Source organism: Notechis scutatus, chromosome 2, assembly GCF_049901735.1.
Source record: "Notechis scutatus isolate UNSWTSFEM ecotype Mainland chromosome 2, rNotScu1.2, whole genome shotgun sequence".
Lineage (NCBI taxonomy): Eukaryota > Metazoa > Chordata > Lepidosauria > Squamata > Elapidae > Notechis > Notechis scutatus.
Window position 1 is genome coordinate 167,494,920 of NC_142010.1, and position 26,813 is coordinate 167,521,732.

The 26,813-nt window shown below is 40.1% G+C and overlaps 2 protein-coding genes across 7 annotated transcripts in view; one reads left to right on the forward strand and one right to left on the reverse strand.

The window, feature by feature from the left end:
- SCNN1A (sodium channel epithelial 1 subunit alpha) overlaps positions 1-19,803 on the reverse strand; it is a 28,467-nt gene extending 8,664 nt beyond the window's left edge. The window contains exons 1-6 of one of the 3 annotated variants that reach the window (XM_026688029.2): positions 15,013-15,336; positions 14,496-14,598; positions 10,368-10,771; positions 8,261-8,498; positions 6,004-6,191; positions 709-809 (exon numbers count right to left, since the gene is read on the reverse strand). In XM_026688029.2, the coding sequence (XP_026543814.1) occupies positions 709-809; positions 6,004-6,191; positions 8,261-8,498; positions 10,368-10,771; positions 14,496-14,498 (934 nt within the window). In that variant the 5' untranslated portion in view covers positions 14,499-14,598; positions 15,013-15,336. Of the gene's footprint in view, positions 1-708; positions 810-6,003; positions 6,192-8,260; positions 8,499-10,367; positions 10,772-14,495; positions 14,599-15,012; positions 15,337-19,737 lie in introns of those variants that run through there. The other 2 variants (XM_087954048.1, XM_087954047.1) reach the window with 2 other exon arrangements.
- Positions 1-26,813, forward strand: part of VAMP1 (vesicle associated membrane protein 1) — a 60,877-nt gene that overhangs the window by 18,917 nt on the left and 15,147 nt on the right. Inside the window, exon 5 of one of the 4 annotated variants that reach the window (XM_087954049.1) lies at positions 13,916-14,406. The exons of 1 other annotated variant lie outside the window; for it this stretch is intronic. In XM_087954049.1, coding sequence (XP_087810175.1) covers positions 13,916-14,172 — 257 coding nt within the window. In that variant the 3' untranslated portion in view covers positions 14,173-14,406. Of the gene's footprint in view, positions 1-13,915; positions 14,469-14,989; positions 15,016-26,813 lie in introns of those variants that run through there. 2 more of the 4 variants (XM_087954051.1, XM_087954052.1) reach the window with 2 other exon arrangements.

Genomic DNA, 26,813 nt, shown 5'->3' on the forward strand with positions numbered 1-26,813 from the left:
CATAGATAATAAAACCATCTAACACAAGAGTTGCAGTTTAGCCATTGTGTACTATTGAAATAATGCACACAGACTGAAACTAAAGTTAAGAGTATATATTTTGTAAAAAAAAAAAATCTTGAGGCTGGTGCTTTGCATTAAATAACCCAAATATCAACTTTATATTAAAAATATTGTGGTGTGGTAGGAAAGCGGGCAGATATTTAAGGCTCTGCAACCAAAAGCCTGTAGTCTGCTGTCTTTTATTTGGAAGAGAGTAGTCTCGTAAGAACTTGAAATATAACAATCAAGAGCTAGAAGAAAAACACAGCTGAATTGAGAAGAAAATTAAATTAAATATCACCAAACCAATAAGATGCCTATGATGTAATGTAAGAAAGATAAGTCACTTAGAAAAGAAAGATAACAGTGAAAACTCCTTTTTTTAAACATGCATGAGTGTGAACACATGCACACTCACACTGTCTTGGCCATAATGATCAGTAGGTAGAGAAAGCCTTGTAGTTTTAAGAAATAATGGCAGTATCTCCTTAGTGCAATTAAGCCTCCCTCTCTCTCTCTCTCTCTCTCTCTCTGTGTGTGTGTGTGTGTGTGTTTGTATTTCTATTTGGCCTCTAGCATTATTTGTGCATACAAACAAGGGACTTAACGCCTATTGTTGTAAAAGCCTTTCCAGACATTCATTACCATTTTTTGGCATTTGCTCACCATTGTTCATCCCAGGCAAGGAGGACATCCACAAAGTGCTGCTATTGTCGTTGAATGTGTAGCAGTTCCCATAAATAGGGTGATGAAAATGTGTATAGTTCCTGAAAGAACAAAAATAAATATTGTGGCTAACTACACAACTGATTCAAATAGCCCTTAGAGGAAAAAAAATAGTATTTTTATTGGGATTCTCTTTAACATAAAAGTTCTCTTAAAATTTTGCATGTTGGAAAATCAACATGTAAAATTTCAGCTAAGAGAGCTTTTTTTAATGTTAAGATGGTTGTCTCTGTTGTGACAGGCTAGGTTGAAATGGTTTTTATCTTTCTTGGTGACTTCAATCTACCTCATATTAACTGGACCCTAAATGAATATACAACTGAACCCATACATGCAACCTTCTACAATGCTGTAACAAATCTGAGACTGGAACAACTGGTAACCAACAATACTAGGCTTAACAACTGCCTCGATCTCATCTTCTGCAATAGCTTGAATTCAATTTATGGAATACAAATTAAAGAACCCTTTTCCAACAGTGACCACAATATGATTGACTTTTGTCTCAACGTACATCCACACAAAAATCACCACAACGACAAAATCCCCAATTATAACTTCAAAAAAGGCAGCTATGATCTTATAATCAATGATCTCTCTTCCCTTGATTGGCAATTTATATTCACTGGATGCAATACTATTGAAGACCATTACAACATATTCTTACTAGAAATCAAAAGAGCCATCAAACTATATGTACCGATAACAACTCCCAAAACCAGGAAAAACAGATTACCCATAAAAATAAGGAAGCTTCAATTCAAAAAGAGATCACTGGCGAAAAAACAAATCTGGTCACGTTGCCAACCTCAAAAGCCGATACACAAATCTATGCCACCAGATAAAAACTGAATGCACTAATTATCACATTAAACAAGAGGAAAACCTACGCACAAATTCCACCTGTGCTTTCTACAATTTTCTAAACAAACTAAAAGACTCAAGGACCATCCCACCCTGAAAGGACCTAATGGCAAAGACTGCAACGACAACACCATCAAAGCAAACCTCTTTAACACATTCTTTGGCTCAGTATTTGTAAACAGCAATGGATCAAGCCCAGTACTTCCTAGTTGAACCACAGACAACTACAATGATCTAATACATGTTGATTTTACAGAAGACATTGTTGAAAAAGCACTGCGCAATCTAAAACCATCCCTATCTATTGGACCGGGTGGAATATGTGCCTACTTCTTAAAAAAGCTATCCACTGCCATAGCCGAACCTCTAAGCATAATCTTTGAAAAATCTTTCAGGACCAGCTCCTTACCAAAACTATGGTCACAAGCCACGGTCATCCCCATCTTCAAAAAGGGACACTCCAGCCTAGTTGAAAATTACAGACCAATCTCCTTATGCTGCGTCGCCTGTAAAGTCATGGAATCAATTATTAACCAATCCATTATCCTCCAAACAACCTACTCTCTAATAAACAATTTGGTTTCAGAAAAAGGCTATCCTGTAATCTGCAACTCTTACACTGCAAAAACATATGGACTACACAACCCGATCAGGGCAAAGCAATCTACATAGACTTCTGTAAAGCCTTTGATTCAGTGGTACACGACAAACTACTACTAAAACTAAAATCTTACGGTATCTCTGGACACCTGCATAACTGGATAGAAGCATTCCTGTCAAACAGACAACAAATGGTCAAAATTGGGAGCGTCCTATCAAATTCTGTACCTGTCAACAGTGGTGTCCCCCAAGGTAGTGTTCTAGGACCATCTCTTCATACTCTACACCAATCGTGCCTACCGTCCCTGTCATATTGTTTTTTATTTTTCTTATAAGTATCTAATGTATTCAAAACTATATTTATTCTTATAACTGTATCTTGTAAGCGATTGACAAATCAAATCAAATAAAAATAAATAAATAAAACTGAGAACAGAGTTATCAGCTTATTGTGAGAATCGGATTATTACATAAACCATGCTGTGAGCATAACTTGTTATTGAACACAGCAGTTGTGCATTATTAATCTGTGTTTAATGTATTGTGTGAACCCAACCAAATAATTCTACCACTATACATGCTACACCTTGAGATACTTTTTGTACTAGAAAGATTTAATAACATATCACGCCTCTTTTGTTCCATGTTAAGACTATTGCAGATACTTTAAAAAAAAAATCAAGCCAGACAACATATTTTTTTCTTAAAGAAAAATTCAATGAACTATAACTTTATTTAGTTGACAATAGGAAAGATGTGTGAACTACTTGTGGTTTTTGGTGGGAAATCCTGATAGATTTATAAATTGGCTTCTCTGGAGAAGATCAGCTTCTAAAATGAGATGGATGAACTTCTTCACGTCATCTCACATTGCTTATGATCCCTGCATCAGGTACAATCAACCGTGCGGCTAGCATTTATCAATGGCTTTAAATACGTAGGAAGAAGCTTGGTGCCAGCAGCAGGTAAGCTTGGCTGAGGTGTGTGGGGTGGTGGTGGTGGTGGTGGAATATACACAAGTTGTGAAGAAATGCCAGAGAAAGGTTGACTAACAAAGTCCTCAAACAACTGCTGCAACTCATGGTGGCTTGTCCAGGTGCCAGCTGGATCCAAATGAGCCAAGGTTCAACTGCACTGAAAAAAGGCCATATTGTTCCCAACAAAAGACCCAACCAATGTGGCTAATTCCAGTTTTAAGTGTGAACACGTAATCATTATTTCATCACCATGGCAAATGGAACCCACTAGGGATTTAATAGACTTCCTGGTTTTGCTGTTCTCTTGACACTGAAAAGTCAGAGAAAAGGACAGGGTGTGGTTAATAAGCCCTTGGCATCAGTCTTGAATAGCATGGCTAGTGGACTGTGTCGGCTTTGATGAGTCACATGTTGTGACTCCTTTACCATTCCCTCCAAAAAATTCCTCCAGGGTATTTTGAAGCCATTCTTCTTCAAATCTTGCCTACTTCAGTCTTCCCTTTGTAGGGATGACTCTCATCAGAGTTAGTAGCTTCACAAACCTTATGATCTTAACTAGGAATCATTATTTTTCTTATTTCATCTGTATCCTATCTTTTTCCATGCCTCAGTTGCTCTAGGTCTTGATTATGATGTACATAAACTTGTGCACGCTTATGCACACCACCCTCTCTCTATATATCTCCACAGAAAGAGAGAGCCAGAGATATAAAGTGGTAGACAAGCAGAAGCATTTTCAAAAGAAAGGCAAATAAAAAAGTGAAACTAGTTGTTGGACAGTTATTGATGAGAAACAAATCTAAAACATTTATCCAGATGACTTTTGTTAATGCTAATCTCCATGTTCTAAGCTATTAATTTTAAAACAATCCCCCTCCCTGGAATGGGGGTGGTACAGTAGCTCAGCACTTAAGATGCTGAGCTTGTTGGCTGGGAAGCTGGCTGCCCAGGTTCAAGACCCAGCACCATGTGACAGGATGAACTTCCTCCTTGTTCCAGCTCCTGCCAACATAGCAGTTTGAAAGCATGGTGTAGATAAATAGGTACCACTTCAGTGGGAAGATACCAGTGCTCCCTGATGTCATGCTGGCTACGTGACTGTGGAAATGTCCTCGAACAGTGCTGGCTCAGTGGCCCTTGAAATGGAGATGAGCACTGCCTCCTGTAGTTGGCAACAACTAGTGGAATAAAATCTGCAGGGACTCCTTTTTAAAAACCTTCCTGGAATAGGAAATGCTAAGGGGAAAAATGGGTAGTGCAATGAAAATGGGTCAAATATTATGAGAAAATGTCTTATCCTCCCCTTCTAAAATCTGTTCCACCCTTTTTGTAGTTCTTTAAAATAATCTTTGAAACTAAGTAAAAATGACACTTTATTCAAAGGGATGTCACAAATATAACATTTCTATTCTGCTGTGGGTATATGATATCATTACATAATCTGATCTATTGGGTAACTGCATGGGATCATAAATAAATTTATGCTCAAATAATGTATTGACTACACAACTTCAATAGGTACATGTCAGCATGTCTTGGAAGCTATTTTTATATATTTTTATGTTTAGTGAAGTAAGTCCATTGGAGCTCCCCGTGTTGTCAGGGCAGTAGATATGATATTAGAACAAAATACATAAGATGCTTAACAGACTGGAGATTGAGAACCTAGCTTGTGAAAAGGGCTAAGAAATTGGGGGCACATTTCAACCTACAAGTGCAACTCTTCTTAGCTTAGGATCTGGCACCATGGGAAAAATGTCCCATAACTAACCTTCCTGCATGTTGAAAACCATTCAGGTATGAGCACAGATTTAAACATTTAAAGCATCTTTGATGGCTCCTTACCCCAATAAGGAGCATATTATAAGTAAAGTTTTTATCTATTTTGCAAGGCTTATAAGCTGCTCCAAAGGATATTCAATTCCTTTTTCTTACATGTTACTCTGAGGATCATCTAGCTTTACCTTTATTGGATACTGCTATATGCATGTTGATTTGAGACAGTAATAAGAAGTAAAATTATACTTCCAAGCCCAAACTCAGATATTTATGTGTTCAGTGGAAGGCCTGAAATGAACTGTGTATTTCGGAACTCTACATACAGCCTTCCCCATAAGACTGTGTAAAGATTCATTGTACGCACCACTAAAGCAATTGAAATTCAGGCTTTGTGATGAATGAGTGAAGTGTTGGCATAGACTACATCTGCTGGCTACTCCCATCAATAATAGTAGTAATCTAACCACAAATAGCTCAGGGCATGAGTTGTTTAGTGTGTCCTCCAAGCCTTGTCACATTCCTCTGGGAATCAGCCAGAGAAGGAGGCCAAAAAGGTGTTCAGATTTACTGATCAGTTTTCCATTCCTGCTCATAAGAAAAGCTATTAGATGCGTTTTTGGGTATCATGAAAACTTTCCCTTCTTTGGGAAATTTAGAGTTTTCTTTTAGAAACTTAGTTTCACAGATGAAGTGGTAGATCTCTTACTTGACTGCAGACTATACTGCAGACTATAATCCAACTACCTCTTTGTAGTTGAATTGAAATGGTGATTAAAAACATACAGTATGTAGGTTATGTCAGGACTTCCTTCCATTAAGCTCATGACCCAGACCTACCACTTTGTTTTTTTGAAATAAATTTAAATGGTAGTATGAATCAGTCAATACCAATAATCAAATTATTGATAATAAAAAGGTGGGTTGTTGATAGTTTAAGTAAAAGGAAATGGTGAGAACTAAGACCGGAATGGTAGGGACTTAAGTTGATCTATGGAGCAACAATGTTGGAACTCACGCTTTGTTACATGACACTTCGTTGAATCGGCAGGCATAGATGAAACTTGTGAAGTTGGATTCTTCTAGGGCCTTAGTGTCAGGGAACTTTGCCAAAATGTTGATGTAATGAAAACTGTACCACTCCCGTATAGCATCCACACCAGAAGAATACATTTGCTGGAAACAATCGGTCTTATCTTCGTTACACTGAAAAAGAAACCAATCCCATTAAATCCATTCTGGAATAAGAATGAACTCAGCAAGATAGGAAAACATTCCCAATTATAGAGGAATCAGTGGACAAGGTCCTATGATGGTCCATATGGCCCTATGAAAACCTCTTCTCCATCTATAGAATCAGATGTACAGTATGTCCGTATGATGTTTTTAATCCACAAATCAACAAAACTCTCAATGTAATGAACTCAGCAAATCTCTATTTCTGAAACTATTTACGTTCTCAAAAATCAGAAGATGAAGTAATTTTTTACTATTTCATCTAGATTTAATGACAACCTTAAGAACTGAATCAATCCCATAGTGATATACAAGAATATGATGTGGATCTTTTATAAAACATATTTTTCTTCCTTTTAATTTTTTAAAGTAATAACATGTAGTCTTTTAAAAATTATATTCTGTATTGTTGCTGTTACTTATATTTCAGGTGATGATGCTGTTGTCAGCATTCTAAAGAAACTCTCCATCCCAAATTCAGCACTCAGAGACAAAGTCCATCCAAGTAAGAATTTATTAGAGAAGTCATATTGGCACATCCGGGGAAAACCCGAATCTGAATTCCCATGTTTTCCCCCTTCTACACTAAAACTCACACCCAGCCCCTATTGATGATTCTTTAGTCTCATTCTCCAATCTACCTCAATTCTGAACTCCCGCCAAGTCCTGTCACACACCCCTCCAAACTCCAGCAACTCGGCCTTGAGCTCTTTTGAAAGAATGTTGTTGTGGCTATCCTCCCTCCTCACTATTGTCTGATTCCCACAGTTGCTCATCCTCTCTGTGGCAGCCCTAATCTGAATCAAGATAGATCCAGGGCTGACAGGTATATACTGGATTCAATAATCAATAGAACTGCCCTCAAATAACTTAATCACATGTGATAAGACTGCCTTATTTAGTTCAATGACTGCCCTCTGGGAATGGAACCGATACCATAACTTGTTCTATATGGGACTCCCTCAAAGACCATTAAGCTAGTACAGGGATGCAGCAGCTCCCATCCTGATGGCCATGGCTTGATACACTTGCATACATGATGATTTTCCATTATTAGGCCATGAAATATCTGCAAGCAAACCATGAAGCTCAGAGAACATCAGGAACACCACTTCTGCATGGCTGCTAGACTGCAGGAACTGCATTGGCTGCCGGTTTGCTTTCAGATTCACTTCACAATTCGAATCCTCAAAATCCCAACTGGGTAACTATGAGGTTGCTTGCTCCAGGAAATATCTGCTTCTCTGAGGCATGCCAACAGAGCATATTTGCTAAGAGTTTCTGCCCCGCTGCAGGATGAGGCAGGAGTGGACTTGGAGACCAACATTCTCTACACAAATCTTGAGCAATCAGTTACTCCTTAGAAATAAAGAAGCACCCTCATTATTAGAATTTAGAAAACCTGTTGGTTTAAGTGTTCATTCATGAGCAGAGGATGTGATAAGTAGATATCTGGGATGGCGCTACAGTATAGATTGTGGCTTTATGAAGATGATGTTTTAATTTGGATTTAGTTGAGGCAACATTATTAATATGAATTTTGTTATTCTGTGAGTGGCATAAAAATACTTGTAAATAAATGAACAATCCAGTGAGAATTTTTTACTTAATCATGTGCTGCTCTTCCCCTCTCTTCTCTCTCTCCCCTACCACCAAAGCAAGATTTTTGTGACTGTATTAGCTATTTTGCCTTAAAAATTATGAGGAGTTGATGTTGTATTTTCCCTATCCCCAATTCCTGAACAGCTCCAGTGAATTTAAGACAGCCCCTCAAGTATTGGAAAACTGCTATCATGTCCCCCTTAAGCCTTTTCTTCATTAGGATAAACATATTTAGTTCTCATTCGTTCTCTCTCTCTCTCTCTCTCTCTCTCTCTCTCTCACACACACACACACACACACACACACACACGATAATGGGAGGATAACATATTCATGATTTTGATTTATGGACACTTTTCAGATCCAGGAATTTGGTCATGAAGGAGATTGAGGGGTCTTGGAACAGCTGTTCAAGAAAAATCTAAAGTCATGCTTACCAGGGTGAAACCAATGCTTGAATTCCTTTTGCCCACTTGACGGTTTTTGTCATCCATGGCTCGTATATCACGTTTGCGTCGATGCAATGGATAGCGCTGGATGTGATTGTATAGGCTCCTAGAGATGCGTTTCTGAGAGGATTTATGGTCCAAAGACATATTGTATTTGTACATTTCCAGAAGAGTCTGTCGGGTCATTTGATCCAATTCTTCCATGTCTTTCCGAAAAGCACTGTACCTAAAAGATGGAAGAATTGGCTTCAGGGATACAGTGTCCAATTGTTAATAAATTGCTGGTCTTCAGATGTGTGAGACTATAAGCTCCAGAAATCTCTGTCAATATTACCAAAATTCAACATATCCAAAGGCACAAGCTCTGGAAGGCTAAAGTTCACTTTCTTTTAACAATACAGTATATCAGAGGTGAACACAAGATGAATTAGGATCCAGCTGTGCTGGGATTCTTACCAAGATTGTTGGACTGAAGCTATCATTTCTAGAACAGGGAAGATCTAACTATGGTATTTCAGGTCCAGGATCACTTTTAGCTTTCTGTAACACGTTAAGGCTTACACTCCCAGAAATGTGATAATCAAAACACAATTACAATAACAACGTGTGCCCATGCATCTTAGTCTTGATCACCTCACCCCACTCTTCTAATCCTTGGCTTGGTGGTTGAATTCCCATCAACGTATCTTTAATCATTGATTAATAAATAATTTTAAGCTTAAATTAATCCCTATTCTAACAGTTATAATTTATTTTACAGTACTGAACAGTGAGGAAAGTGCATCTATTTTTGAGATTATTCTGTTTTTATCCATTCTCAACAACCATTATAGTATTTTGTTAAAAATCAATTACCATTATGAATAATTTTTAAAATAATCAATTGACTTAATCTTTCTCTTTCTTACAATTCCTTCAATTAAATTAAATTTTAAATTAAATCCTAATAATTACCTAGTCTTTATCATTTTTGTTATGCTTTCTAGCCCAAGCACCACATAATTAAAATCAGTTCTGGAATTCTTGACTCTTGGAGCATGTCTCCCCTCTAATAATACTATTCATTCATTCTTGTGTTGGAAGAAAATATGATAGCATGACATCCGTTGTCCTTATCCATCTCAGTGATGTCCAGGTCCCAGTCACTCTGAATCACATGACTTTGACAAAGCCTAATAGTTTTCACACACCTTGAGGAAGGATGTGGAGCAAATTACTGCCACCAGTGCAGCTAAGGACAGCTTAAGCTGCCGCCTGTCTCATTCATGGACTGGGGATAAAATAAAGGGAATATCAGGGAATATAAATATAAAAAAGATTATTAGGGCATGGTTATGCCATACTTGGCATTACTGGGAAGATACTTTGCAATAGCAGCCAGGTCTCTAGATAAGTCGCACCTTTGAAGAAGAATTCAGGAATTCAACCTCTATAATCTGAACATCTGCAGAAATATTCAGGGCAATTACATTTAAAATTTAAATTTCTCCTGAAAATCCTGAAGCTTTGCTTGGGCACTAATGATTACTCAGAGGAATTTTGTAGCAAGTAACAGTGCCTTGTGAAAATAATGTAAAAACTGTTATAGGAAGACTACTAAATAATCCTTTAGTTCTACACCACTAAAATCTACAATGCTACAGACACAGGTAGTCCACAACTTACGATGTTGTTAAGTAATGCAGTCATAACATGTGACATCACATGACTGCATCTCTTAGTCATGGCAACCCTAGCTGTCCAGTTGTTGTAATTCCAGACATAAAGGTGTTAAGCAGGATGGAGTGCCTGGAGGGCGTAGGGAGGCGGGGGAGACCTAGGGCAGATCATATGCAAGATTTGGGGGGAGGGGGGTGTCACAGTGTGGTACAAGTTCAAGGAGGCCAGGGAAAGAAGTTTGAGTTTGTCTTGGGTGCAGTTGATTCCCTTATTGAGTTCTGAGCCCTGTATTGAAGCTTTGAGGGGAAGGGTAACTGTGTACTTTAACAGTCAATAGCTTCTGTTTTATAAATCAAATGCCCTAATGGGTCACAGTTCCCCAAATATCAATGCCAGGAGAGCACAACACACAGACCTGAAAGACCACCGGTCTTACCTATAAGGATTGAGAGTACATAATGTGACAGCAGGAAAGGTAAGCCTATCAGAGTTCAGGTTCAAATTCAAGTTGACTGGAAAGCTGAAATAATCTTTATAAATGATTCCAAACTGCCAGTACAAGAGGCCAAAAGTCAGGAAAAAAAGAACTGTCCAAAACGCAGTCTTCATCTTATTCTTCTTAGAGCAAACCAGTCGGATGGCACCATGGATGGTTGTATTGTTGCAAAAGAATTGGAAAAGATCCTGGTAGGAACTGAAGAATTCAATGAGGCCTTCACTTTCTTCCTTCTTCTCTTCATCCATCTCAGTTTCCACCTTCACATTCTGTTGCTTTGCCTCCAGTCTGGGCTGCTCCACCTTCTTGCCTTCTGACTGATTTTCAACCTTCATAGCTGAAAGCTGAAAAGAAATATTCAACAGTACTATGAATTTTTTGCTTCTGATTTTACCATTCATATATGAAAGTCCTGATATCAGATAAAAAGACTTGGCATTTTGAATGAGACATTGTGTCTTGGTATAATTGAATGGAGTACAGCCCTACACTATGCATGCTTCCTTGAAGATAAATCCAAATAAATTCAATGCAACTAGGTTTCTAGGTAACATTGCAACCAGAATCCTCTTCCATGTATCATTATAATATTGGCAGGCATCACATGTAATTTTTCAGAATCTATAAAATTATGCAAAATATTAAAGTATTACTTTAAACATTAGCTTGTCTATTATAACATACATCTTTGAACTAAAATATGGATTTTTGTGGTCATTTAACATTAATGCTGGATATTACGTATAACAAGTTCATGTACTTTATTTGTATTATCATGTACAAATAAATTTATTTTGTTCAGTGCTTAACACAAGACGAGCTCTGATTAATGGTTTTATCCATTAGTCTAATTTGTGAGTTTGTGCAATAAACCAACAAACCATACTGTAAATAACTGCATGGGCTGCATATTGTTAAATATGAATCTTTGTGCAGACTTTGTTCCTTCTGTTCAGTGCTTAAAGTAACAGCAGAACAGAATATGAATTAATATCCACCAAAAATGGACTCAAACTGGGGAAGACATGTCAAAAATCCTTTTTTTCCCCTGAAGTCTTTTGCACCAGAGCTTGCTCATCATTATTTGTCAACTATCTGGACTCTGCTGAGATGATAAATTGTACAGTATAAATGAATGGATGAATGAATGAATCATGTGAGTAGAGGAGTGGTCTTCTCCTATGCCCTCTTCTCTGTTTGTTTTTCTCTCTTTTCTTATTAAAGTTTAGCTCCTTGAGCCTTGGGTTTTGCTTTTGTCACTCTTTATGCAAAGTCCTGTAGTACGTACATCAAAAAGTGATGAAATAATCAATAAAAACCTGATGCAGCAGCCAAGCAGGAAATGCCATTGTCAATGAATCAAAAAATTCCAAAATAAAGGCCTCAGAGAAAAGACATAGCATCTGCTCATAACAAACAATACATTCACTCAGAAAAGTGAAAAGCCAGTTGTCCTTGCTGTATGATGGTCCTTCCTTACCATATATTTACAGAAAATTGCACTCGGTTATTTATTAAACATGTTAACAGTGTAGATCTGGGATTATAGGTATTAAGTGAGAAAATAGACGTTGCTGGTTCATTTAATCTTAAAATCTGTTTATGATTGTCTCGTAAAGAAAACGAGGATCAGAAATAAAAACTTGCCAGCTTTGTTATTTCTTTACATAGACTTAAAAGTATTTATCATTCTTTAGACTAAACCTTTGATTTAATCTCTGCACTGGCTATTGCAATTTGTGTTCTATTATTACTATAAACTGCTTTGTGAAGTTCCTTATCTAAAAAGCAGTTTTTAAAAACGTGTAATAAGTCTGAAGCTAGTTCATTGGGGATGTACCGTCTGGCTAAAAATATACTGACATTAGGGCTGAATCTCTTTCTTTCTTTGTCTCTGTCTCTCCTCTGACATTGATAAAATGCTAAATCAATAGAGTGCCAGATATAAACATGAAATATAGGGCATTGTCACAAGATTTTTGCTAGGTGGGCATTTCAGGTATGTAATGGTCAAATATATTATTCAATTTCTTGTCCTACTTAAAGTCATATAAGTAGAAGAGCTGAAATGAAAGTTGAGGCAGGCTGTGAATAAAATGAGGAGCAAAAAACCACCACTTTTCATCCCTTAACATAATGTTCATACCCAGGTTGAAGGTGCAGTTTTACATCAAATGCAAATTGATATTTCCCTGCCATTTTTTTCACAAGGTTTGGCAGGGGATGGGATGGGGAATCAACATAGCCACCCTCAAGCCAATGGCTAATTTTTGCATGTCACTATGACAGCGTAGGATGCATGTAATTCTATGTACTCTGTTCCCAATCACTGCCCAGTTACAAAACTCTGCCTAAGGAAGTTACATATTGCTGTAGGGAAATAAACTGTCTTCTGGCAAAGGCCAGGCATTCCATTCCAATCATTGTCCATGCTGATTAAACACTTGTGAGCACTTTGTCCCAGCAGGATCACAGGTTGAACAGCGTGGAGAACAAATAGTTGCATCATGACTTGAAGGTTCTGGATTGTCTTCAAGTGAATTGCCATGAAAAGAATGGTGCGGTATTCAGGCTGGAGCTTAAAAGCGTTTATCAGCATTGCAAGCTCCTGATGTAGAGAGAGAAAATAGACAAGCTTTCTAGTGAACTGAAATGGCAAAAAGACACTCCACCAGAAGCTAGGATAGACACAGAATTAGGGCGAGACTTTTAAACTGACTGAAACATATCACTCTAGGCAAGCAAATTCTATATAGTATCACTGCTGTCTGTCTGTCTGTCTGTCTGTGTCTTCTTCCCAACTAATAGCCTCCAAATATCTAGGATAAAGACAGCTGTTCCCAAGTTCTGAGGTAAAATATGTATCTCTTAAAGTTACAGACTATCTCAGCCAAAGAGCTTCATATAGCATTGAACAGTACTATAGGATTGATAGTATTAACCATTTACTAGGTAGCTATTAACACTATAGTATTGTAGAATAGTAGAATAGTATTGACGATGACCTTTTGACACCTGTGGAAGCTTACAGCAGAATTTCCAGAAATGAAAATGGGTTTTTTATTCCTCTGAGTCCATTTGTTAAACAGGAAGAAACCCACAGGAGGGTTTTCCCTAAAACACCTGCCAAAATTTAAAAGCGTAATTTAAAAAACTTGCCATTGTGCTGAAAGTTGACTTAAGCCCAGTGCTAGCAAAGAAGGGACACTCCTATTGTCTATTTCCAGAAAAAAGTTAATCCACTAGAATTGGTCAATGGGCTGTGCCAAAGATGTTCTTCTGCAATGCACCACTTTTTATTATGAATCTGTATTATTAGCTCCCTGCCTCATGTTTCTCTCCCTCCCTCCCTCCCTCCCTCTCCCTCCCTCTCTTTCTCTCCCTCTCCCTCCCTCCCCCCTTCTCTCTCCCTCCCTTCCTCTCTTTCTCCCTCTCTCTCCATCGCCCATCCATTGGCTGGGTTCTGGCATTTAAAACTCCTTTGCCAGTTGGCCCCCAGTCCAGAAAAGAAGACAATGTTAAGAGGGCACATCACCTCTTAACACCCAGCTCTCTGGATGCTGCACTTAGGACCTCTTCCCCAGATATATACACAAACGCAGCATCTTTGATTTTCATGCAAGCCAAAAGAGAGAATTCCCGGCAGAAGACAAAACCAGTGGGAAGCATTGGGGCATCAAGCAAAGGAAAGTTTAGCCACTCCAATTCTCCTTTGTGGATCAGCTTCTCAAAAGACGCTTATTAATATCATTGAAGTTGTAATGCACCCACTTTGAGTCTCATCTCTATCTTGTTCTAAGAATAAATCAAAACCAGCCTGCTATGATTTTTCCATGTTTTTTTTTTTTAAAAATCATTGCATTGACTGTTGACAGTTCATCATCGTGGCATGCGAAAAAGCACGGATCTTTTTTTTTAAACCCAGTAATTAAATCTCAGGAGATACAAGGCACAAAGTAAGCTACAAAAGGAGCGGCTGGACAAACAATGCGATACAGGAATCGTGGCGGCGGTGGCAGCGGCAGGAGGGAATAAAGAGACATTCTGTTCTGAGAAAGTGCTACATACCATAATTGCATGGAAGCGAGGAAAGGTTTGCTCTGGAAACGAGAGAGGGTGGTAGAGGGTGGCTACTGGCAGTTCGCTACTTCAGCATCACGGCACAGGATCCCTAAAGAGAAAATATTTCCTTCACAAGATGGAACAATGGGCTCATTCCATCAAGGATGAGCTTACAAAGTTGGCTCTGGGATGCCTTTAAAGTCTGGATCCAAGGCAAAAATCCCTATCTGATCGATCTAACTGTTGTGACTCTCTCTCTCTCTCTCTCTCTCTCTCTCTCTCTCTGTGTGTGTGTGTGTGTGTGTGTGTGTGTGTGTCTATTTGCCTAGAAATCCTGTTCAGCTACATAGATTTTGAAACGATGGTACAATTTAATAGTCTACTAGAAAATCATTGGCATCCTTCTCTCCTCCTCCTCGCGTGCATCTCACTTGTCCTTGATCTCCTCCCAAAGGTTTTTCCTCTCTCTCTCCCCCTGTGCTCTCTGTACCTACCTGCAGGACTACAGTAAACGGAGACCAACCTCGTGCCTTTTTCTTGTGGTGATGCTCATGTCTTGGTGGCTTCTCCAGTGAGGGGCACCTGGGGAAGGGGAGATGTCTCTCCTCCAGAAGAGAGAGGTGGTCTCCTCCTCCTCCTCCTCCTCTTCCTCCTCCTTCTCCACTCTGATCAGAGAAGTCTGGTCTTGGTTTGCTGGCAGCTGCCTTTTCCTGATAGTTGGGATTAAACTGGTTCCTTTCCAGATCAATCTTGCAACTTGTCCTGCTCTCGCCCTCCCTGGCTCTCTCCGCCCATACAAGGGGCTGGGATGAAAGAAAAGTTTTTTGTGCTGCTGTGGCAAGCAGCAGCAGTGTCTCAGTTCACTGATTAGTAGATGAGGATAAGAAACAATTGGTAAAACCAAGAGAAAGTACCAAGGAGATAATTGCTCTACCACACATTCTGCTTAAATGTGAAGATCTATGAGTTACTAAACTACAGTCCCTAATTTTAAACAGTACTTGGATTCACAGGCTTCTAACTGTGCATCAAACCTGCCTCATCTTTAGTTCCAGCTTATGGTCACTGACGTATCATATCTTCTATGAGTTTAGGGGCAGCAACTGGCTGTGAAATAAATCTGTGAAAGGATCTTTCTTTCATAACCAGGAGAGAAAAAGAGGGCAAGAAAATAGAGGGTGCTGACTAAATGAATGGGAGGTGCAAGATGGACAATGCATAAAATACAGGAGAATGGCCAAACATTGATGGGGTGCATTTCTACCTGTGAAAGGGTGGAAAGAGAATTTTACTATGTTGTGTTTATGTGGCTAATGCCATGTTTTCTTTTGGCTTTAATCCACATTATTTATTTATTTTATTCAGTATCAGGGCCACCCAACACCAAACTGACTCATAAAAGAGTAATTTATTACTCTGGCAGTTACAGATGCTTCCTGACCCTGCCTTGGAGTTATCTTTTTAAAAACTCTCATGAAAGTTGCTTGTTGCTTCTTCATTACAACCTTCTTCATTACAACCATACCAAAAATAAGAGCGCAAAAAAGATCCAACAGCAGACAGAATGAGGTACACAAGGACATACATTATATATCCTTCCCATGCACAACACTCCAAACTCTTGACTTTTAGTCACACTCGAGTTCCCCCCCCCCCTCCATTTGATATATAATTGAGTGAAATTCTGGATTTCTAAACTGGATTAATCCTAATCTGCCTTCTTCCCTCCCTCTAGATTTGAATAATTATGGGTTGGATTCTAGCCATGGGTGCACAAATTTTGTTAAATCAAAATAGCTTTTCAAGGAATTATGGAGGTTGCACAGCAAAAAGAGGTATGGCCACATGACTACTGCATGAATTGGCAAATTTAATCAATTTAATCATTGTTTATAATTATTTTAAATAATTGTCGATATTATTATGTAAATTTATTGGTTGACAGTTAAATTTTGACATATGCAGACACATACTTGTCTCATATATACAGACTGCCAGAGGCGTCCATTGTAAGGTCAAAAAAGTCAAGATGGCAGACACAACCATAAGATCAAATTTGATTGATACACAATGGATCATTAAACAAATTATCACATGACTGGACCTGATTTGATTACTATTTTACCATGTTCATTAAGCAAAACACCAGAGTCATCAACCAAATTCAATTTTTCCAATGGGCTTTGCTTGGAAGCTGACTGGGAAGGTCACGTCACAATCATGTGAATGCAAGACACTGCAACCATCATAAATGCAGGCTGTTTGACAAGCACTCAGATTGTGATCACATGACCATACGATAGTACAATGGTCGGACCTTTGAGGATAAGTCTTAAGCAATTTGTTCTGAGGTCATAATAACTTCAAATTGTCATTAAATGGTCCTAAGTCAAGGACTACCTGAAAAGAAGCATATGAGTAAAAACATACCCGCACATACATCGAGGACTTCTATGCATGAGGGTGCCAAATCAAGGCCCAGAAAAGTGGCCTCAGGTTGGGTGTGTGTGCAGGAGGTGAGGAACATAATCTGAAGAGATCAGGGGGACTGTCTCTGATCTCCTGGTAATGGGATGTGGCCTTATACCAGGAGTGTCAAGCTCAAGGCCCGGGGGCCAGATCTGGCCCACCGGGTGCTTTGGACTGGCCCGTGGGGCCTCTGCCAGAGAAAATGGCCCCTCTCAAGCTCCATTGTTGCAGACAGAGGGTTGCAGGAAGCCGTTGCAGCTGAAAACAGAGCTTGGGAGCCTGTTTTCACTGGCAGAGCGCTTGGGCCACCACAGGTGCCCCCAGCACCAGTGACGTCGAGCTGGCCATGCGTACCCTGGCCACACCCACACTGCCCCCTTGAGATCAAACACAACTCTGATGCGGCCCTCAATGAAATCAAGTTTGACAACCCTGCCTTATACTATACATGTCAGTCCTGTAAGATAGACTAGACTAAGAAACCATTGCCATATAGGTCTGAAACTACTTTTAGTGGAACAGCTATAGTAACTGAATCTTGCAACTCTACAAGTGCTCCTGCCCCTCTTTGTGTGTATAGAGGAGTGGCTTGTCTGAGATGCTTTCTCAAATTAGTTTCTTGGAAAGGACGTGAATCCTATTTTTATGTCCTCTATATTATATACTGCCTTTGTTAGATCATGACCAGCTGGTCTTCTTTGCACATATAAAACCAATCCCAGACCGTTTTCAGACCTCACACCTATAATGAAACTGAGGAGGTAGATCTTTCAATGTGGTGAACTGGATGTTTCTGGAATTGGGCAGAGAATATGCTCTACTGCTGGGCAGGAAACAGCTGCCTCGGGTGATGGATATCAAAGAGGTGGGAACTTTGAAATAATATGGGCCAGCCAGGCAGTATCTGTATATGGAAAGTGGGTGGGGCTTGACTTTTCCCTAGTAAAATTATAATGGGCAGCAGCTTTGAGTACTGTGTGCTATAGTGTGATTCAGATGATTTACCCCAAACAAAAGCCACAAATTAATATATGTATTTTAGACAAAGAAAAAGCCGTGGAATATCTTCATTTGTGGATATATATCCTCCATATGGTAACAGAAGCCAAAAAGTGAGAGGGGGAAAATCAGCCTTGGATATATTTAAAATGCCTGCCTTGCCCCAAAGTAGACTCTGTGACTGTTTATGAGCCTTCTCATTTCAATAATCCAAGTTGCAACATGACTGCTGATGACTTTTTTTTTTCTTTCAGCAGAGACCAAAGTAAAAAGTCAAAAAGTTGCTTTCCCATAGCTGTTCAGTACAAGCTATCATTACATCACATGCATTGAATCACCATGCAATTTAGATGAAGTCACATCTTCATGATGACATCATGATGACATCATGATGACTGAGACACTGCTTAATCCCATATTGCACTCTCTGGATCTTTTCTTAACTCTGGCGACATGAACGGTTTGCATAGCACTGACAAAAAAACCCAAAGACCATGAGAACTATATTCCAATTATATGTAACAAAATTCCTTTATTATTTTTAACAAATACTAAAAAACCCATTGTTAGTTCATATTGTTCTTCACAGTTGTGGGTTGACTGTGGTAGATTCTTATTTATTTCACTTTTTTTATTGGGCTCGGTTACTCAGATTGCTTTGCTCTCAACTTTCCTTGCAGGTCCAGTTCTACTGGGTTTTTCTTCCTATTTTCATTAAAACTGAGGAATTTGTGCAATAAATTTTACTGATCATCTATTTTATTCACAGTATTGAAGTACTACTTGCCATTTTGAAAAGGCAGCGGAGCAGAATGAAACAATAAATAAAAGGTCTCAGGAATTTTTTTTTTGGGGGGGGGGTCCTGGACTTTCTTTAAAAACCAGGTCTTGTGTTTTAAATGCAAACTTATGACCTAGGTGAATGGGGGAAAAGAGAACCTCAGACCTCCTTGGCAGAATAAACTGCCCCCCCCCCCCGCAAGTCCTATTGAGTCCTTGCGAAATTACCGAACAATGAAATGTTCCAATGTATTCCCATGAATCAGCCTGGGCAGGACAAACAGATCTGACCACAACTGATAGCAGCGGTAGAATTTCTGTACCTCTAACAGTTCCATGACAGGTGAGATTTTTCCCTGGCTATTTTATTTGCTGCTAGGTCAGTAAGTGAACGGTGGTGATCTTAACTGTCGGCCGTTTTGTCCTACATCTTGCTTAACAGTCTTGCCTGGTGCAGATTACAATCTCCTGGCCCTTTTCTGCCACTTGTAAAGGGGAGGATGGGAAGAAATACACTTTCTGCTCCAGGGTATAACTACAAGCGTCAGTAAAGAACACAATGTTCCTAAAAAGGGAGGCAGGGGTGGGGGACTAGCAGGTAAACAGCCGCTGTTGCTGCAGGGTGAGGGAGGGAGGGAGGGAAGGTAGGAAGGAAGGAAAGGTCGAAGGAAGGGAGAGAGAGGGAGAAGGAGGAAGACCATTGGAAGCAAATCCTTAGAGAGGGGGAAACTTCAGGCAATTGCCTGATTTTTATTTTTATTTTGTCTACTGTCCATGCTTAGGAGTTACACACTTCCTAGTGCCTGTGCCCAGTGGTGAGATTCAATTTTTTTTACTATCGGTTCTGTGGGCGTGACTTGGTGGGCATAGCAGGGGACGGATACTATAACATCTCCATTCCCACCCCACTCCGTGGGAAGGAAACTACAAAATATGCATTCCCAACCCACTCCTGGGGGAAGGTTACTGCAAATCCCCATTCCCTCCCCATCCCACTAACCTGCTTTCCAGCTCCGTTCTCCTGTGCAAGGCAACAAAAGGAGACCTAGCCAATCAGCTGGGACTCGGGAGGCAGAGAATAGACGGGGGCGGGGCCAGTCAGAGACATTTTGTATACACGTTTTATAGTTGTCAGAGGTGGTGTTTGCCGGTTCTCCGAACTACTCAAAAATTCCGCTACCGGTACTCCAGAACTGGTCAGAACCTGCTGAATGCCACCTCTGCCTGTGCCCCCCTTCAGAGTTAGAATGCAGACGATGGTCCCTTCTTGAGACAGGGGAGAGGGCTTCATCGTTTGATGTCACCCATAAAAAGTGAGCTGTTGGAGACCTACACATCAGGAGGCACATCTTGCAGATAACCATATGCTTTTTCATTATAGTGAAAGTGATTATATTTCTATCTATATTGCATTTCTCAATGTTGACTAAGGGCAGCAATATATTAGCATATGCAGCAGATCATGTACAGATTCAATCTTTCTTTATCCCTCTTTTTGAAAGTATGCTTCCTCCTTGAGGGGATCACTCAGGCTATACAGGATCTGGCTGGCTTTGCCTGGGATGGAAAGCTAAATAGGATCAGGCAGGCATGATTGGAGAGATGAGAAAACTGGGAAGTTAAACAACCACCCCAGAATGAGGCAGTGGCAAACCATTGTTGTCCTAAGTAGCCAGAAAAGTACATGGATGTGTCCACGCAATCCTCAGGAATCAAACCCAAAGTCAGTTCCCTTCTTTGCACTTTGGATTTGGTAGGAAGTCTAAACTGTCCATGTTGTCACAACATTGTGATATTGACTGTTTCACCCCATTGTGAACCATGGCCCTTCTCTGCAGTGAATCTGATCAGTTGCTCCTACTTTTTTGACCAACAGCTTCTAATATGTCGGAAAGAGGCTTCACTCTGTACACAAAGGTGACAGGGAGGATTTTTTCTTGCAGATGCAGTTTCATTTGGCCTCCTGCTTCCAAGTGTTTGTGGGAAAATAGGACTTTGAGAACGACTTATGAATTTTCTTCCCTTTCCCAAATATCTATTAATTCAGCCATTTCTGTATCCAGTTGTCCAAATATTCAGAAACACTCAAAATGTTAAGAAAATGAACCTGGAGCTCTTGGACAAGCCCTGCCAATGTGCAGGTGATCAGAGATAATATGCTACAAAAGTTTAGTTTACTTTTTTATCATTGCACCTCATACAAGGAAATTAAATACCATCTTCAGTGTACATTATGACTGAAAGTAAACATAAAACATCATCCATACTCCACACATTGAATTGAAAACCCCTGATATTGCATTAATATTGCACTATACAATAGAATTCAACAGAGCTGCTGTCCTGGGATAGAAGCTGTTTTTCAGCCTATTTGTCCTTGTTTTTATTATTCTGTACCGGCTGCCAGATGGTAATAGTTTAAAAAAAGGGTTCCCAGGATGAGATGCATCTTTGAGAATGTTTTGAACTTTCTTAAGGCAGCGGGAGCTATAAAGCTCTTCCAAAGAGGGGAGAGGACACCCAATGATCTTCTGGGCAATGACGTTAACCCTCTGGCATGCTTTCCTATCTGCCACTGTGCAATTGGCAAACCATACAGAGGTGCAGTAAGTTAAAATGCTCTCGATGGTGCAGAGGTAGAAGGTCACCAACAGTTTTTCATTCAGTTGTTGTTTTCTGAGTGTCTCAGGTAGTATAATCTCTGCTGGGCCCTTTTGACCAGTGCTGCAATGTGAGCACCCCAGGTCAGGTCCTCTTTTATGGTCACCCAGAAACTTAAAACTGCCCACTTGCTCCACTCGGTCTCCATTGATAAGCAAGGGGTGGATGTCTGATCTGTTCCTTCTATAGTCCACTATAAGGTCCTTGATCTTATTGGTGTTGAGAACCAAGTTATTGTCTCCACACCACGAAAGCAACTGATCCACCTCATCTCGCTAGGCAGACTCATCCCCCCCGCTGGAGATGAGTCCCACCACTGCTGTATCATCTGAAAATTTAGTAATAGTATTACTAGCATGAGTGGGAATGCAGTCATGAACATAAAGAGTATAGAGTAAGGGACTCAACACACAACCCTGTGGTGTACCAGTGTAAAGAATAAGGGCTGAAGAGATATGATTACCTAATCTGACCTTCTGTGAGCGGCCAGACAGGAAATCCATAATCCAAAGGCAGATTGAATAAGAAAGTCCAAGGTCCAGAAGTTTAGACACTAGTTTATGTGGAAGAATTGTGTTAAATGCAGAACTAAAATCTACAAAAAGCATCCCCCCCCCCCGCTGTTCTAGATGAGTCAGAGCAGTGTGAAGACTGATGGCTATAGCATCCTCTGTAGATCTATTTCTTCTGTATGCAAACTGGTGTTTATCAAATGTATGCGGCAGGCCAGAAATGATGTGCCGGCAGACCAATATCTCAAAGCACTTCATGATGATAGGAGTGAGTGCCACTGGTCTGTAATCATTGAGATTATTGATAGGGAACTTCTTTGGCAGCGAACAATGGTGGAAGCCTTCAAACAAGTTGGAACAGTGGACTGGGATAAAGACCAATTGAAGATCCTGGTAAAGACGCCAGACAACTGAGCAGCACAGTCTTTAAACCCTCGGCCAGAGATACCGTCAGGACCAGCAGCCTTTCTAGGGTCCTCAGCCTTCAGAATGCTCCTCAGCTCCTGTTCCTCCACAATGGGGTGGGGGCTACAATTGGCTGGTGGCTGTATTTTAGCTGTCTCTGATGTCTCCACTTCAAAGCGAGCAAAGAAGTGATTCAGTTCCAGGAAAAAAAAATGGCCCAAGAACAAGGAATAAGCATATGCAGGTTCTGCCAACACATAAAGATTGTGGAAATTTCATGGCCTGGAATGCTCAGGTCTCTCTGAAGGATCACACAACAGGGGCACAACAATTGACACCAAGTGATGAGGTCATGTGGGAATGCTCCAAAATGTGCATCCCAGTGCTATGGCAAACCCAGGAAAGGAGTATAAATTGTAATGATGCCATTTGCTTGTGATAATTTCTACCTATTCTTCCTTCAAAGAATTCAGAGAAACACGCACAAGCTTACATTACAATGTACATATGAGGGATAGCTATGCTTCCATTAGCCCCACTTGCTTGGATTTATAAGTGCTAACAGTATGTACAAGTCAGAGCATGCACCCAAGCCCCATTTCTAATGTCTCTGTACAGCAGGGTTTCCCAATCTTGGCAATTTTAAGATTCCTGGACTTCAACTCCCAGAATTCTGGAGTTTGAAGTCCACTCATCTTAAAGTTGCCAAGGTTTGAAAACCCTGCTGTAGAGGCGCACTTGACTTCCAGTTTTGATTCTAGGCAAATGTCCAGCATTTTAGTTAAGTTCATCTGCATGACGGGAAACCCTCATAAGACAATACTCTCCAGGCTGAAAAGAGGCTTTGATTACACTTGCCAACTCTATTCAGACTTCAGTGCTGATCAGCTGCCGAAATACTGCGGACGGTCTCATGCCTTCTTCAGCCCATTTTTTGGCACTTGTGCATATATGAAACTCACTGCTGACTTAGGATCTAAAGATGATTTGCCCATGCTTTTGCTCAATATCCCAATATCCCAATCACTTTAACATTGCAGCTCATTGCTTACGTTGACTGTCCTGGGAGAGCTCTTTCACACTGTGTGGCATCATTGCATTCCCCTGTATACTATTTAATTGCAGTTGGACAGTTGCAACGTTTCCTTTCAGACCTACCCAAAAGGAAGGAAGGAAGGAAGGAAGGAAGGAAGGAAGGAAGGAAGGAAGGAAGGAAGGAAGGAAGGAAGGAAGACTAAAAGCATAAATAAAAAAATGTTTTGCTGGCCTATGAAAGTGTAAAGAACCCTGCCCCATATAGTGAAAATTGCTGAGGATTGATCTCGCTGCTGCTTATTTGTCCATTTAGATTAGGTAGGTTCTATTGCTCTACAGGTTATGCTGTAATAAATGTGTCCTATGACTAGTTAATTTTGCTGCAATACTTTAGAGCAGTCCCTTTAAAGTTGACTGATTTCCTGTGGTTAAATTGATTCTTAATTTTACTGCACAAACTGCAGTTATTGCATTTAACTAGAAAATTGAATTTAACTAGAAAATGATATAAAGATTAGGATGCACACTGGAAATCAGGTGCCGTCATGTAGTATAAATTTCACAGCTGCTAGGTGAACATACTCAGATAAACTACTGCCACTCCTTTCATATCAGCTACTCTTCTCACTGACAATCCATCCCGGAGGAGACCAAGCCCTTGTGGATGATTTGTGTTGCATTCTACAACACAAATTATCAATATCTGTTTATAGATGCCACAGTTTTATCCGAACCAGAGATGTATTCAGCTACTGCAATGTCTAGTCTTGTTAATGGCTGTGTTTTCCAATCTGAGAATATGAGCAGACTGTCTGGAGGCCTATCCTTTCTCCATAAAGTTTTGTGTAACGTTCCTGGATTAAGCTAAGAGTACTATTATCAGAAATGGTGAATTCTCGTTATGATAGAGTTGTCCCAATATGCATACATATTGAAAGTACTTCTGAAAAACCCAGATAGAAATTCTATGTTTTTGAAAAAAATCAGAATCCAGTCAACAATATACCAATGTAAACAAGAACCTGGAATAATGGGAATTAGTTGACTCTAGTGAGCTTACTTTTTAAGAACCACTCCAACCCAGCTTGTGAGCTGGATTTTTAAATAAACTGTCTTCATTGTTTTAGTTGATAAGTTAAAGTGGGAAATTAATGGGAAGAGAACACCCCTATTCATTCTCCTGGATCTCTGAATGTTTGATACCATTAATAAAACATTCTCCAAATTCAGTCACATCTAGAGTGGAGGATTTGAAAGCAATAATGACTAAATTATATTCTGGTCCATAGACAATGAACCAATGTGAACATTCTTTTTATATCGGTTTGTGCATTATGTTATCTGTGCTTACTCACAGCCATGTCCATTGTTTTATTATCTCCACCACTTGGAAAATAAAATGAAGTGTTCTGAGAAGTACTATGACCTGGAGATATGGAACTATGTGGGATTCAATTGCCCCTAAAGAGCCATCTCCACAATTTTCCTGGCCTTGTTCATTATCCTTCTATGGTTTTGTCAGGAAACATCCAATGAGGCTGTTGGAATATAATCAGAAGACGTGATGAAAATTCTTTAATTTCATAACACATGGACAGACGAGCTTTGACTGGGAAACTGTGAACATCTTGACCAAGCTAAATCCAAACATTTTAGAGAATTGTTGGAAGCTTGGCGCTTAGACAAATCAGCCATCAACAGGCATACAGAGAAAAACAAAATGTATACACCATACCAAAGAGACAATAAAAAAGCTAAAAAGGAAACAAAAAGACAAGAACACCTCCAAGACAGTAATCAATACCCAGATAATCAGGGATCACCATCAAGATAACACCAAACAATAAATCAGTAAACAACAACCTAATAAATGAACTACGGAGAAACAAACACTCTCACCAACACTAACAGGGCAAGCCACTTTCATATAAACAGAGAGCAAATCCCACTTCTTTCTAGCACTGTAAATGTTACATAACCGGGAAATGAAACTTCAGCAAGCAAGTAACCCAGCTCAGAGAGCACCAGGGACTCCACAGTTTTCTCAGCCAGCCATTGGTCCTTCTAGTTGGATTGCAGAGTTCAAACATTGCTTTCTTTGGCAGCACTCTCTATGCTTAATGGCGCTCCTTGAAATATTGCCCAATGCTTCACTCTCAGGAGCCCTTTCTCAAAGTAGGATGCTGAAGATCATGTGGGTGGATGGAAGATGGAATCCAGTTACAAAACTGCAACAATAGGCTAGATTAGTGATGGCTAACCTTTTCCATGTTGCGTGCCAAAAGTGCACTCGTGTGCCTGCACCCATGCGCATGCGACTCCCCCGCCCTCCTGCACATGCACATGTGACCCCCCCGCATCACACACCTCCACATATGCATGCAACGCCCTCCACACTGTATGCCTCTGCGCATGCGTGTACATCCCCCCCCCCCACGCATGTATGGCAGATAGCTGACAATCAGCTGGCTGGCGGAGGGCAAGCGTGCATGTGCAGTGGGGCTCTTCTGGGTGACCTCTCGCATGCCGGCAGAAGTGGCTCTGCGTGCGATAGGTTTGCCATCACAGGGCTAGATGGTGGGGTATAATCTTTCAGCCCTTCTAGCCAGGGGTGGGATTCAAATTTTTTAACAACTGGTTCTGTGGGCATGGCTTAGTTGGTAGGCATGGTTTGGTGGTCATGTGACTGGCTGGGTCTGGCCAACTCAACATCACTCACATCGAAGCACGCATCTCCTCGCCTGGCCTCATGACTGTGGGGATGCTGCAACAGTCATAAGTGTGAAAAACGGTCATAAGTCACTTTTTTCAGTGCCATTGTAACTTTGAATGGTCACTCCACACAAGCAAAGGACCAGCAAAGGAGAGGGAAAAAAACTCCAGAGACGTTCCTGAGACAGGAAGTCCAGTCCTGCCAAGAATGTAATAAGGGTTAACAAAGAGGCAGTTTCTGTAAGCAACACCAGAATATTTCCTTCCTGCCTTCCTTACAGGATTAGGCTAGTAATTTCTTCTAACAACCAGTTCTCTGAACGGCTTAGAATGTTAACAACCGGTTCTAGCAAATAGGTGTGAACTGGTAGAATCCCACCCCTGCTTCTAGCTGCTGCTTGAAGTCCCAGAGTTTTTGTTTTTGTTTAAAGCTAGCTGGATAAAAAGCAATTCTGATCAGGAGATCTTCAACCAAGTCAACATGGCAGTCGCTAAAGCTTATGGAAACCCTTTCTAGCTTTGCTGTGGAGCTTGATTTTGAGTCCACATAGAGAAATAAAGCATCTTTAAATCAAAGCTATCTATCTTAGACTCTGGAATAACCAGTTTTCAGATTGATACAGGTATCCTTAACTTACAAGTTACAACGATTCGTTTAGTGAACATTTGAAGTTACAGTGATACCGAAAAGAGTGATTTATGACTGTTTTACACACTTACAACTGTTGCAGCATCTCCATCATCATGTCAT